This window comes from Vitis riparia, chromosome 6 (genome assembly GCF_004353265.1).
Source record: "Vitis riparia cultivar Riparia Gloire de Montpellier isolate 1030 chromosome 6, EGFV_Vit.rip_1.0, whole genome shotgun sequence".
Taxonomy (NCBI): domain Eukaryota; kingdom Viridiplantae; phylum Streptophyta; class Magnoliopsida; order Vitales; family Vitaceae; genus Vitis; species Vitis riparia.
In genome coordinates, this window is record NC_048436.1 from 19985678 (window position 1) to 20000296 (window position 14619).

Consider the following 14619-nt stretch of genomic DNA (forward strand, 5'->3'; position numbering starts at 1 on the left):
GGCGTGATCTTGGAAAATGTGATTTGGTCTCCCACGCGCTTCCTTCTCACTCTTGTATGGAAGACAATCCATTTTTCTCTTGGAGTGGTGAAAATGGGTCGGATCCGAGTTTCAAAAAAAAAAAAAATCAAGTATATAAAACATAAAACATATTTTTTATTTTTTAAAAAACATTTTTTAATTATTTTATATTATTTTCACTTATTTTTTAAATACTATTTTAAAAATTAATTAAACAAACATATAAAATAATTAAAAATAAAACATTAAACATAAAAATTATTTTTTAAAATATTAAAAATAAATTATAAATATTTTAAGTTTTGAAACAAGTTTTTATTTTATAAAACATTAAAAATATTTTTCAAAACTTCTTTTAAATACAATTACAGGACAAACTCTTATATTTATATTTCAAATTTTTTTTAAATTATTATTTTAATTTACAAAATATATTATCCCTTTTTAACCATTCATAACATAATACATATATATTTGTATTTATTATGGCATTGACTAAAACTTTTATATAAAGCTAAAAAATAAAACTATATCAAGCAAAGAAATTATTATAGATCATAAATTCAAAAAATATATGAAAGAATAATGAGAGTTGAGATAACTTATGAAATCTCACGTTACATATAAAAAAATTTTTTTGATATTATATAAATATAAACTCTTTTTAATTTTATAAAAACGTTTAAAAGTTATGATGAATCTTTTAACTTTAAAGTGAATAATATTTATATGATTTGGTGTAAATCGTTATATATGTTATCAGAACCAATCCTCAATCCCGATGTCAACGTGGGCGTTTGTATTAAGGTTTGTTTTACCCCACGTTTTAAAACTTTAAGTCCAAAAAGGACATTAAAGATATTTAGCTCAAAAGTTATAAATTTTATTAAGAAAAAAATAAATAAATTGTGTATGATTGAACGTAGCTATTACCCAACAACCAGATCTATGAAACAAGGAATACGATAGCACAGACTTATTTTATATGTGAAAACTCATAAGAGGAAAATGAAAATGGACAAGCCAAAAAGAGGGGCGGTCTTATCAGATGGTGGAGTTTGTGGGAGAGTGGTATGGAGTCACGAGCAAGAGGGCATAGTCAAAGAAGAGAAAGTGATGATGGAAGTGACAAGAGGTCCCCATGACTAGAAAGCCACAGTGGGCATGTGACTCCTCCAGTAGTCCACTGTGTATCAGGGAATTGTTCGTTGAATGAATAAATGTCTGGAATATGGTAATTTGAAAATATATGCTAATTAAATAATTGAACATATATGAGAAAATGTAGTCTTGAGATTATAGAATTAAAGCAGGATTAAGATACAAATGCATATGACATAAATAGAGTATAAAATAATGACTTCAAACTATACGTGTAATGTATTATGATTGACCCTACTTTTAAATTGATACCAGTTTGATATTAAGCTCATACTTAATTTTTAAAGATTATGTGTAATTTTTTTAAAGTAGTTAATAAAAAAAAACAAAATTTTAAGGAACTAATTTTTTTTATATTCTTGTCTTCGAAGAAGCAGGTAAGGTGATAATGATGGATCGATCCGAGCTAATCATAGACTACCAAATCTTTGAACAACTTAATCTTCGATCACTTTGTTCCTTAATTAGGACAGGTTAAGACATTTTTTATTTCTTTCAAGCAAGATGATTTATGTCATGACTAGAAAAAAAAAAAAAAATCAAGCCAATATCCATAATAATAAAACAAAACAACAATTAGAGATAGTTTTATTATGAAAAATATGAGAGAAAATCAAATATAATTAAAATCAATTAAAAACATATACATTTTTAAATTAATATAATTTTTTTTATACTTTTTCTATCTATTTTATTTTTTTGACATTTTTTTTACCAAATGTACTCCTACTCTAGGTTTGATTCTAAAAAAATGTGAGGAAAAATGCAAGAAATAGAAAATAAAGAGAAAAAGAAGGAATTTAAAATAATAAAAAAAACATAATTTAAATTTAATTTTTATATGTACTTATTTTAACTCTTATATATAAAAACTAAATTATTTAAAAATATACAACCTTAATTATATTTTATTATTTTACATTTCTTTGTAATATAATCAAATTTGAGATAATTATTTTTCCTCCTTTTTTTTTCTTCCCACTTTCCCAACCACACGCATAACCTTAAATTTTTCTTGGAATCAAACGTGGCCTAATGTTTTGGTTCCATTCCATGGGCCTACTTGGGCTGCTTCCCTTTCCCTCTTGTCATTTTTTCATTCCAATTTGATTCCCCTTCAATGATGAGACCTCACCTAGGACTTCCTTACTAAAAAACTTTCACATCCAACTCAAAATTAGGATTAAAATATAAGAAAATATAACTTAGATATAAAGCTAAATATAAAGCAAGTGAATCATTCCCAAAATACAAATGATTTAGACTAGCATTTGTCGGGTCACCATTTTTTATACGTCGAGAACATAAAATAACTAAAAATAAATAAATAAATAAAAAATAAAAACTCTTATCAAATTCCCTAAATAATGGGCATGAGCTTGAATTGAAATTAAAAAAAAAAAAAAAAAAACAAATCTCTAAAATGTATTTTGAGATATTATAGGTCTGTTTGGTAATTGTTTTTTAAAATGGTTCTGAAAATTAGTTTTTTAGAATTATTTTTTTAAAACGGTTATATTTTATAAAATAAAAGTTTATTTGAAAACTTATAATGTTTTTAACTTATTTTTAAATATGTTTTAAAAATAATATTTATATCTATTATTTTATTTTTAATCATTCTACATGTTTGTATAATTATTTTTTAAAATAGCTCTTAAAAAATAATATAAAATAATTAAAAAATATTATCTGAAACACTTTATTTTTTATTCTTAAAAAACAAAAAAATAGTTTTTGGTTATCAAACGTGCTTTCATGGTTTTGTTATAAAGAACAAAAACTTGTTCTCGAAAACAATTGTCAAATAAACCTTATAATTTTAAAATTTTTGGTATTATTTAGATATTATTTATTTTATTTTTAAAACTTAAAATTTAATATGTTTTCAAATATGTGAATAGAAAATTGATTTCTAAGGTGTCATTTTCAATGTTTTAAGAATTTAACTGATCATTAAATCAGAAAAGTTATCGGTTCAAGGTTCAATGGTTGAACCGGTGACTTTATAAATATATAATTTATATTTTATTAAAATTAAAAATAATTTTAAGAATTAAAAAATATATAGATATAATTAAATTTTTAAATAATATTTTATTTTATGTAATTGATATGTCAAATTAAATGATGAAAATAAATATAAATGTATTAATATTTTAGATTTTATTAAATAGAATCTATATAACATTCAAATTTGAAGACATATTTAAGATGAAAAGAATTATAATATTTAATTCTATCTATATATCTATGTAATTTATTATTTTAGAATTTATAAAATTATTAAATTAATGAATTTATAATATTTTCATACTTCTCCTTAATAATTATTATAAAAATAAAATTAAATGTAAATATTTATATTTGCTTAAATGTTTTATATGATAAAAATTAATAAAGAAGATTAATATATAGCTTACTGCACTATTTAACAAAGTGGTTAAGTAACTTTGTGGTTAGACGCTCATTTTGTTAAGCATAGTTCGAATGGTTCCTCGATGGTCAAACTCCCAAGAGGTCCATTTCATGTATTTCCTATTTTTAATTTTTTAAAATAAAAAATAGTAATAAGTAATAACTCTTATATACAAAATTAGAATTTAAGACCTATAAGTCTATAACACAAAATGTGTGGATTTACCTCATTTTTTAAAAATAACTTTTAAAAATAGAAAAAAATTATTAGTTGCTTAATTTTTTTAAACCGTTTTAAAAAATCATTATATTTCAAAGATAAGTCTACAAGAGTTCCAATATTTTAAAAATGGAAAACAACAATATACTCAAACTAAACATTTATGTTTAGGAAAATTAGGATAACATATAACAAAACAAAAACACTTGAAAAAATATGATTAATTTTTTAGTATTTGAATATAAAAATAGTAAAACATATTTTATCTAACAAGGAAATTAGTCATTAAAAATAATATTTATGCCCTTTCATTAAATAATAAGAAAACGTTTTATTTTATAAAATCAAAATACAACATAAGTAAAAATTTTAATTTTATAAAAATAAAATATTATATAAGCATATAGATTATCAATAGCTAATTAAACTACAAATCTTGCCTACACATTGTTTTTTTGTTCAACTCTAAAAGTATAACTCTTCTTCATTGTTCATAGTAAAAACTTCATTCCATTAAAAGTATTATCATCCAAATTTTCAACCTCAATTCTACTTTTGTAAGAATTCTTGTTTGATTTAAACTAATATTTTAAATCAAAATAACTTAACTGAAAATGTGAAAGCAAAATTCAATACTAGAACATGAAAATATTTGCACATGAAAACATCTTAATATCTATTAAATTAAAAACTCATAAGGAGAAACAACCTATAATGAAAACTCTAAAACTTCCTTTACTTTACATCAAAAGAAAAAAATAAAAATAAATAAAGAAATGAGAGAGGTGGAAATGATGAGGAAAAAAGAAACTTTCTTCTGTTACCCTTGCAAGAGCTTTTAATAAAGAACTTAAGGATCCTCTAAGACCATTGAAATCCATGTGAAATCTTCAACTTTTGTCTAAAGAATTTTATTATAGTCATGTGAGCACCAATCTTCTAGTCATTAGTTGAAAAATCTTATTATAGTTATGTGAACACCAATTTTACTGTAGGCATATTAACTTTTCAGCTTAAGATGCCTTAACTTTTGTTTGAAGAATCTCCATGTGAACCCTTTAGCTTTTGTTTGAAGTTATCTCATTGACTTTGGTTTTAAGAGTTTTAATGGTTGTACTAGGTATTGTTTAACATCTTAATCTTTTGGTAGAGGAAAGGATTCCTTCAATTATCTTCATTCTCTCGCATGTAGAATGTTGTTGGTTGTCAATTCTTGAGTTTTGACCTATTGGTGGAGTTTTTGATCCATATACTTCTTCTGAGTTAACCTCACCTTCTTTTTTGTGTGAGAGAAAACTAAAAAAAGAAAAGAAGCTAAGAGAAAACTAAAAGTTCCTTAGTATGAGCAAAATTTGTTTGAAAGATTTCAAAACCTTGAAGAATGGTTTTGGAAAAATATATTTGATAGGGCTAAAATAATTCCACCAACACTCAAATGACAGAGTTAACTTAAATTTGGACTAAAAGTAAAACATTCATAAATCATGGAAGTTCTTATTCTAAATGAAGAAGACATGGAACCAAACACATTGGTAGTCCCAATAATTAAAATATCTTGGCTTAAAAGGCTTAGAGAATTCTCTTAGTGTGTTTGGGTTGTTTCTCCACTATGAAATTGTGAAGATCTTAAAGATATGACAAGTGAAGTATCTAAACTCTGAGTTATCAAAACTATCGGTATTATGCTTAATTTTGACAATGTCAGTATTAATTAAAATAAATTCATAAAATTGTTAGGTTTCAAAGAGATCACCGAAAAGATAATGAAAATTTTTATCATCTATCTTGGGAGTAACAATTTGTTTAGAGGTGATCTAGACGAGTATATTTTAGTTGAAAGAAAAGGTTTCTAATAGTAAGATTTCTGGTGATTACTCAATTAGGTTTGTAAATTTGTGAATATGCTCTATACTAGGTTTTGATATGAGTTCAATATTCACGTCTATGTCTAGAATATCTTCAAATCTTTAAGAAAATATAGTAAATAGTGAAGAAGTAAATTTTCCAACAACTTACAAGGATTTAGAAAATTGGATGTTACCTAAGCTTTCTAGCTAAGAAATTTATAAGAAATGATTTTAAGTTTTTCTATAATTACACAATCACGACGGTTGAACAAACTATAAGTTTAGAACAAGATGATCCAAATAGCTACTAACCCTTTGCTCAAAATAGGTTTAAACACTTTATTATAATGTGCTTAAGAGATAATATACATCTTGATTATAGAGATTCTATTATAGGAGCAGTTAAGGAAGGATTAAATAATAGACCAATTTATTTTAAGTGTTTTCCAAACTCTATAATAAGATTAAGAGGTGTTAATATCTTAGATTGAGTCGTTATTCATAGGTTTAAGTTTAAGGAAAGAAATAGTCTAGTTTCCACAATTATCATATTTGCTTATAAAAGCATAACTATTAGTGTAGGATCAAGAGCTTTATGCACCAGTCCTAAAGGAGAGACAATTCCCTTCTAATAAGATTTGATAACAAGCCTAACTTTATCATCCCTAAGAAAGTTGTGTGGAATGAAGTTAATTTCTTAGAGTCATGGCATTTTCTTAATGTTGTTCCATCTACAAAACAAATAACTGAAAAAATTTAACAAATAGTTTAATATCCTTATGGAAAAGGGGATATGATCTTCTCTAATTCATTTAGACATTTGATTCCTAAAATTTCAAAATATGAACCCTCTAAAGGATCATGCTCATTCATTCCTATTAGGATCACTAAGATGGAAAAAGGATCCATGTCCTCAAAACCTAAGAATATTAAGTCTACACAAATATAACACAACCCTTTTATTCATAAAATAAAAAGACACAAGAATCACTTGATATGTCACCTATATATTCCCAAATGAGTTGGATAAGTCAAGAATTTGTGATTAATAAGGAATTTATTAAGACAAGATTTCTTCTTTGAGAAAAAAAAATTATGGTGCTTCAATAATGTGTCATTTTAGAACTATATATCAAGAATAATTTTATTACCTAAGAAAATGCCAAACTTAGGTTACATATTGGAAATGGTTCAAACCCTTTAGGCTACATGTGGTTGACCAGATACGATAAAGTATAATATGTATATTATAAGATATCATATTCAATATGGATAGAATCTCATATCCCATTGGATAGAAAATGTATATATATATATCATAGGATACGATATCCAATGAAATATAATCACCTTGGATATTAAATCGAACATACTTGATATTCTAAGGTAATATATCTAATGAGATATAAAATAAAAAATTTAAATTATATATATATATATATATATTATTTTTTCAATGTCTAAGATAAAAATTATATTACATTCCTATCTTAATTATCCCATTACCAAAACATGGGATGCGATATGTTATCCATTTCTTATCCCATCTCATGTTATATTTAACCATCCAAACATACTATTAAGAAAGATTAATTTTCTAGTTATCCATTCAAGGATATCAATGATAGCTTAAGAAATATTAAATAGTACAAGACTAGTGCTAATGTCATTATCCGATCCATCCATCCTATCGAAATTAAGATAGATAAGAATAATGATGGAACAATAGTAAGAACATCATCTTTTAAAACTAAGACCGGCGATCAAAGAACTTCTAATGCAACAAATATTAAGAAAATCATAAAACAAAATAATTATGTCAACATATTTCTTAGTTTTAATAGAGTAGAAGAAATTATCTAAAATTAAGAACATATTAAGACAACTTTAATTAAAAAAATATGATTAACCTTTATTTAAGCCATTTGAGTTATCTAAGAAATTTCATAAATAATTTCATATTAAAAAGTAAAGTTCGTAGCAAAATGTCACATACTTCATGAAAATTGCTTTTATCATAATTTTAAAGATGAAATGTAAATTTATGGTTAAAAGTAATATTTTTTTATAAATAATTTTGAGGCAAAAAGTTGAATTATTCCAATTGTATTTTTAGCGATAAAAAGCAATTTCGTAACAACAAGGAATATTTTACCACAAATAATTTTGTGGCAAAAAGATGAATTCATCATAAAATGTCATTTATTTTGGTAAGAATTATTCGGGTCATATGCTTAGCAATAAAAAGGAAATTTGTGGCTAAAAGTGACATTTTGCCATAAAATCTAGTTTATGACAAAAAAAAAAAAAAATCGTGACAAAAAGCATATTTGTTATAGTCTTTTAAAACAATTGGCAGTTCCACGCTATAATATGCGAAGAAACTTGAGCAAGTATCATACTCAAACAACTAACAAATGAGGGAAACAATTCCTCCTCGTTTCTTTTGTCACTTAGCAAAATATAACATATTAGGCATATGCTTGAAGATGATGGGGAAGTTTACACGGACAACAGATACTGAAACTCATACTCATATGGAATGTTGTCAATGCTGTTAGGTAGCTTTCCAATGTTATGGCTTCTGTATAAATCCACCATCGACTTCCTTAATGACCCGGATGTAGGCAACTGGTTTGCAACCCACTTGACCAATGAGTCCGCGTCTTGTGCAAAATCAAGCATGTTTCGAAACAGCAGCTCTGGGACTGCAATCCTTTTTGTGCTGGCTACCACAATTGAAGCTTGCAGGTATTCTAGTTTCGACCTCTCCAACTCAGCCACCACACCTTCAGCTGTGTATATTTTCACCTGCACATTCACTTTAGATTTTCAGCATTGAAAGGGTTGAAAGAAAAATTGAATTTGATTTTTCGACTTACGGCTGGAGAAGAACGGGTTCCACAACACAGAGCAAATGTGACATTAGGATTGAATGGTTGGACCCCATAAAGCTCGCGAATGATGGCTTCTTTATCGTCCTTTTCTCCCTTCCAGTAAGCCTACAAAAAGAAAATGTTTTAGGATACAATCTTATAGACAATGGAAGGACTGATGATCCTTGCAAAGTATAAGTTAAACCATACCCCTCTTATCACAGAAGTTGCTTGTTTCCTCAAAATAAAATGCTCTATAGCTTGAGCATTTACTATGTTGCCTCCTATATTGAGGGTTGCCTGAAGGGAAACCATCAAGAGTCATCACTATGATCACCACAACTAAACAGCCCCCAAAGGTTTGTTGAATTTAGCTGATAGACCGATCAGTTGATTCAAATATAGTAACCAGACATCTGTGTGAGACACAGATAAATTTCTGGGCTGCAGTTCTAAGATGTTGATAAAACAGTTTACCTTGTTCATCAATGTAATCAGCTTTTCCGGACTAGAAGGCACCCCATATTGGAGAAATCCCTGCATTAATGGAAATGCAAGAAAACACAGCGTAAGCACTTCAAACAAACGAGACCAATAAGATTTCTGAGGCTATCCTGATGCACTAGTAAGCATACTCAGTACAGCAGAGCTGTAGCTCTAAAGGCATTGGGTAGACCCTATCTTAGTAAGATTAGTTTAAAACAGAACGAGAAAAGAAAAAAAAAATCGGCTTTTCCAATAATATACATGCATGATACAAGCATTGTACATGTTGATCCAGAATGCTAGTTTCTGTTCATAAGTCAAGCTTCTCGAGTCCACCTTCTGGAGATTGTTCATTAAGACCCTGTTAGTCCACAAGGACAAAAGGAAAATGTAAATCAAATCATGAGGGCAAATTATGTGCCATCTATAGCAATTGATAAAAAAAAAAATTATTGTTGAAGGTCTCTTGAAGTACCTTAACTTTTGTAGCAAAGGAATGGAACTCGAATTTGAGATGCATTTGGGGTCCAAGGAGCTTGATGTGAATCTAACCAGATTCTTGTAGGGGCCAATGTCCCTTGGAATAGATTCTTCGATATCAAAGATACCATATGGATCTTGTTGTCTTGAGTCCTTCTGTGGCAGGGGGCTCGCCTTTGGGTTTAAGCTGGGATCGACCCTAAAGCTTACTGAGCTTAAAGAGAAATGGATTGACCTGGAAATAGGGCCTGATTTCTCCAGTTCCATTGTTCTAGAGGTTCTGATCAGTCTCACAAATATGAAGAGCAAACACTTCATGATACTCTCGGATAGCTTGTTTGGCTGCCACTTCTGGCTGATCTCCTCTGGCTGGATTGATTGAGACACAGGTTTTAGTGGGAGGTCAGAGAAGAGCTCTGAGCTACGTTCTCTTGGCTGAAAAAAAGTCATTCGAAACTTAGAATAGCAATCAATATCTGGCTATAATTCTATATGCATCATTGTAAATCATGCCATAATCTATTAAGATGGGACTTCTATATTGGGGAACCAAAGACCAAAGACCTGAGGATCTGTTTTAGGATGAACTATTGTTTTCAGAATGCTTAGAACAGAATGACAGCTGAGGATAAAATTAAAATGGACATTGAGCTTACCCTTGGGGTTGGATGCCGTGGGTCTCGCAGGGGTGAGGGTGGCTTCAATAGCCCACTTTTTCTTGGAACCTTCTCTAGAAATCCAACCTCTTCACGGAAACGATTTTCCTTATGTTCAGATAATTCTCTTGGGCTTCCGATTTTGTTATTTATACTGAAATTATTGAGATTATAGTCCCCTTTTATAGCTTTAGTAATGAAATGCAATGCCTTTGTCTCAAATGACAATCTTTCAGGAGTACTAGTTCCTTTCTTGGGGGGGATTGCGATTGGTGGACTCGGTAAAAGGCAATACGGACCACTTATGCTCGTCTCAAACTGCCCTTGTTTGTTTTTGGATTTTCTAGTGACTTCCTTTTCTTTATCCAAACTATTTTGAAGTTCTCTTATTTGGCTTTGTAGGCGAGCTATCTCCCCCTCAACCATGGCTATTTCAGCTAAAAGCTCCTTCATCTACACAATTCATGGAAGAGTCTTTAAGAACAAGAAAATTTCTGTATAATTAAAAGGAGGAGAAGGGAAAAAAAAAAAAGAGATCAATTACCTTAGGAGGAAGGAAGTTAGGTATGTAAATTGGGGAACCATCTTTTCGATTATGTACATTCTCCAAAATCTCATGTACCTTTCTTTCATTACGCAACAGTTTTTGAAGAGTAGAAACCTGCATCAATGAAGCTCTGTCAATAAATACATGCATATAACTACTAACTTCAATGCTGCTCTCTTCAACTAGATTCTCCCACTAAGTTCTCTAACAAAGCACCATATACAAGACCGTACTTAATTCTACCCAAGAAAAATCATAATAATTAATAGCACATGCAATTGTATCTTTTGGAGGAAACATTCAGACACTCTGAAGGGGGAAAGTGGCATTTTCCTTGCAAGAATGATAGTGTTTTAGAGGAAACATCTCTTAAGGAGAAAAGCAATTTTATGCAAAGTTTTCTAATGTTTTGGTAGCAGAGGTATGGCCTTCCTTTACTGATTTCTTCCCTTTTATGGGTGAGAAATGGAAATAATGGGCCTTCAAGTACTTCCCAGACTAGGGGGCTGATGGAGTAGAGTAGTGTACCATTTTTTTTCTCACAAGATGATTGAGAAATCCAGTTTGAAATCACTGTAATATTGCTCTTAAAAAAAGAAAAGTTGGGCGTTAGGGGCTAAAAATGATCAAAAGAAAATCCCAAAACAAAGTTGGTTTATATACTTTGGGACAGCAACCTACCTTCTATCTGTTATGAGTATTTCTCCAATGATCTCATAATACTGTAGAGAAGTTCAGTATATATGAAGATCAATCTCCTTAATTTTATAAAATTTTTACATATTAATTAATAAAAAATTTCATTTTTCATGTTCTTCAGATGTTTTCACTTATTCTTGTTTCCTTCAAAAACTAAGATAACAAAGAAATCAATCGATACATGGAATAACAACTGCTACAGTAACTACAGGCCCAGACATACCTCCCTTTCAAGCTCCTTTCTCTTCTGCTTCCCAGTAGGCTTCTTTTTGGTCTGTAACCACAAACAAACAATTAGAAACAACGCAAGAAAACCACTCTTGTCCAGAAGAAGGAATGAATGCTCACCATCTCCGTAGGCTGGTAAAGGGAGAGATCGTAGTCGGGGGTGGCCATGAGTGACGAGGGAGACAACTTGAAGGTCAGCCAGCCCCAGCGCTTAGAAGAAAGCTTGGAGAAACCCGGGACGGCGACGTTGTTTTGAGGATCAAACTGACGGAGAGAGAGAGAGTGAAGCGTAGAGGGAAAGGAAGAGGGAGTAGTAGTAGTTGTAGAAGTAGTTGTTGTTGTTGACATTCGACTTGAAGGAAATAGAGTTAGATCCTCATATTCAGAAGATGAGATGGAGCTTTCATCAGACTGATCATCACCCCCTAATCTCCTCTTCATTTCACCCAACCGTCCCTTGAAGTGGATGTGTGCGTAGGACGTTTCGCTTTGCATACTTGCTTAGTGGTCGGGCTTGACTTGGCGTAGCTTGCACTTGCATTCTTTTCCCTTTTTCTATGGCTTTACCACATCCTTCTCCGCCTACTTAAGTTCCATTTCTTTATGGAAAATGACTGAAAAAGGCCACACACCCCGTACCAATTAAGATTTTCACCATATCATATTCGATTCAATAGCCTCAAGCAAAAGTAAACAGTGATATATCTTCACAATTTTGTTTTTTAAGCATGCTTTTTTTTAATCGCTGATCAGTAAAACACTATAGCTACCCAATTGTTATATATACCAGGTATGCAATAATCCTGCTCCCGTGAAAAATGACCTTGGATGAGTGTGTAGAACCGGAGATGTTTAGCACCGTAATAAGTCTTAGGATAAGTCAAAAACTACAAGAAATGTGTTGTGTGAGAGGGTCAAAGATCATTGTGTACCTCAAATGGCTAAGCCCCAAGACGTGTATAAATGAGTGTAACATCAAACCATATAAAGATATAATCTCATTGACAACAAATTGATTTTCAAATGATGAGTCAAAGCATTGAGATGTCAATATGAGAGTGTTGTGTGGGAGAGTCAAGATCCATTGTGTCAAGACAAGTGTGAATGCATGTAACTTCGGACCACGTAAACATCTAACTCTATTCACAATCAATTGATTTTCAGATGAGATGTTAAATCTTTGATCCTAACAAAACTTTGAATCCAGATAAATATATGAGATTAGATTACAAATAAATGAGATTAAAGAGTAAAAAAAAAAAATACAATTAAATGATATCAAAATATAAAAGAATAATTAGAAGGTACAAAATGAATGGGATTAAGATAAAATGGAATGAAATCAATATGCAAAATAATCATATTCCCATATGGTACAAATGAATGGAACTTCCATATAAAATAATAAAAATTAAGTTATACATACGACACCATTTAATTAATGATATTTTTTTATATATAGATACACGATATAATAACAAACCATTATAATTATTTATACCAAATATGCCATGGGACTAGACCATTTTTCTTGTCTTATTGCATATTTTCTATTTTCTTTTTTCTATAATTATTATGACACCAAATACAAATGTTTTAGGAATGATATTGACTTTTTTGAGCAATGCATTTATCATACATTATTAATTTTAGGTTATATTTAATTTATGAAAAATATGAGGAAAAAAAAAAAGACAAATTTTCCTCTTATTAATTTTAAATTTTAGAAAAATTTTATTTTCTTTCTCTTATATTTTTCAAACCAATCCTAGCCTAAATAAATGACTATTATTTTAATAATAAAAAAATTCACGTTACACAATATCGTAGTTAAAGAAACTTTTGGGATTGTTTATGATAAAATCACAACCTTTTATAGTAAAAAATGGTGTGCCACGATTTAGTCTTAGATGCTGGAATAACTTGGGCACGTGGTATTTAGATGTGATGCCACATGGACTATGGCCATGCCTTTTTAAAAACAAGCGTCGATGGTACTAGGGATGGCAATAGGGCAGGTCTTTTCAAGTATCCCCGTCCCACTCCTAGAGACGGGTTTGAGAATTTTTCTACAAACCTGGAACGGGTTCGAGTATTGCCTCACCCCGCCCCAATTATGTATAAACTTTTAAAATTTAATTTAATTTAAAATTTAAAATTAATTTAATTTAATTTTTATTTTATTATTTTTAATATATAGATAATAATAAAATATTTTTAATAAAATAAGTTATAAAAAATATAATAATTTAATTATTTATAAAATATATTTATTTTAATATAATTAAAAAAATTTAAGTAATTTTTTTTTAAAATTAAAATTAAAAAAAAATTTAATGGGGTGATTATGAGAATTTATCATACCCGCCCGCCCTGCCCCGTCTAGTTTAATTTTTTAAATGGGATGAAGATGAGAATTGTTTCAAATAAACGGGGTGGGGTTGGGATGGGGCGACCCGTCCCGAACCTACCCCATTGCCATCCCTAGATGGTACATTTATGTGGCTGAAAACCTAGTCATTGGCGTTGGTGCTTAAACGAGAGGCTGACTCGGAGAAGGCTGAAAGGGTAGGTTCTATTGCCTTCAACTCGGTCTTATGGAGGTTGTGGGCTGGACTACAATATTTAGGGATGGCAACGGAGCGGGTTTTTTCGGGTACCCGTCCCACCCCGCCCCTAATGAGACGGGGTTAAAATTTATTAAACGGGTTTGGGACGGGTATGAGATTTTTTTTTAAAACCCGGGCGGGTTCGGGTATTGCCCCATCCCACCCCGCCCCACCTCGTTTACATATAAATTTAATTTTAAAATTTAATTTAATTTAATTTTAAAATTAATTTAATTTAAAATTTAATTTTACTATTTTTAATATATAGATAATAATAAAATTTTTTAATAAAATAAGTTATAAAAAATATAATAATTTTATTATTATAAAATATATTTATTTTAAACGGGACGGGGATGAGAATTGGTTTT

The 14619-nt window shown here is 29.5% G+C and overlaps 1 protein-coding gene across 1 annotated transcript; it reads right to left on the reverse strand.

Annotated features, from left to right (window-relative positions):
* Positions 1-8045: 8045 nt before the first annotated feature.
* LOC117915957 lies at positions 8046-11950 on the reverse strand. Its single transcript, XM_034831730.1, has 10 exons — positions 11760-11950; positions 11635-11685; positions 10710-10826; positions 10166-10618; positions 9505-9944; positions 9291-9390; positions 9021-9080; positions 8754-8843; positions 8550-8669; positions 8046-8478 (listed from the first exon to the last, which is right to left on the reverse strand). Exons 1-10 carry the CDS (start codon positions 11805-11807, stop codon positions 8170-8172), a joined length of 1788 nt encoding a protein of 595 aa, XP_034687621.1. The 5' UTR covers positions 11808-11950; the 3' UTR covers positions 8046-8169.
* Between the last annotated feature and the right edge of the window lie 2669 nt (positions 11951-14619).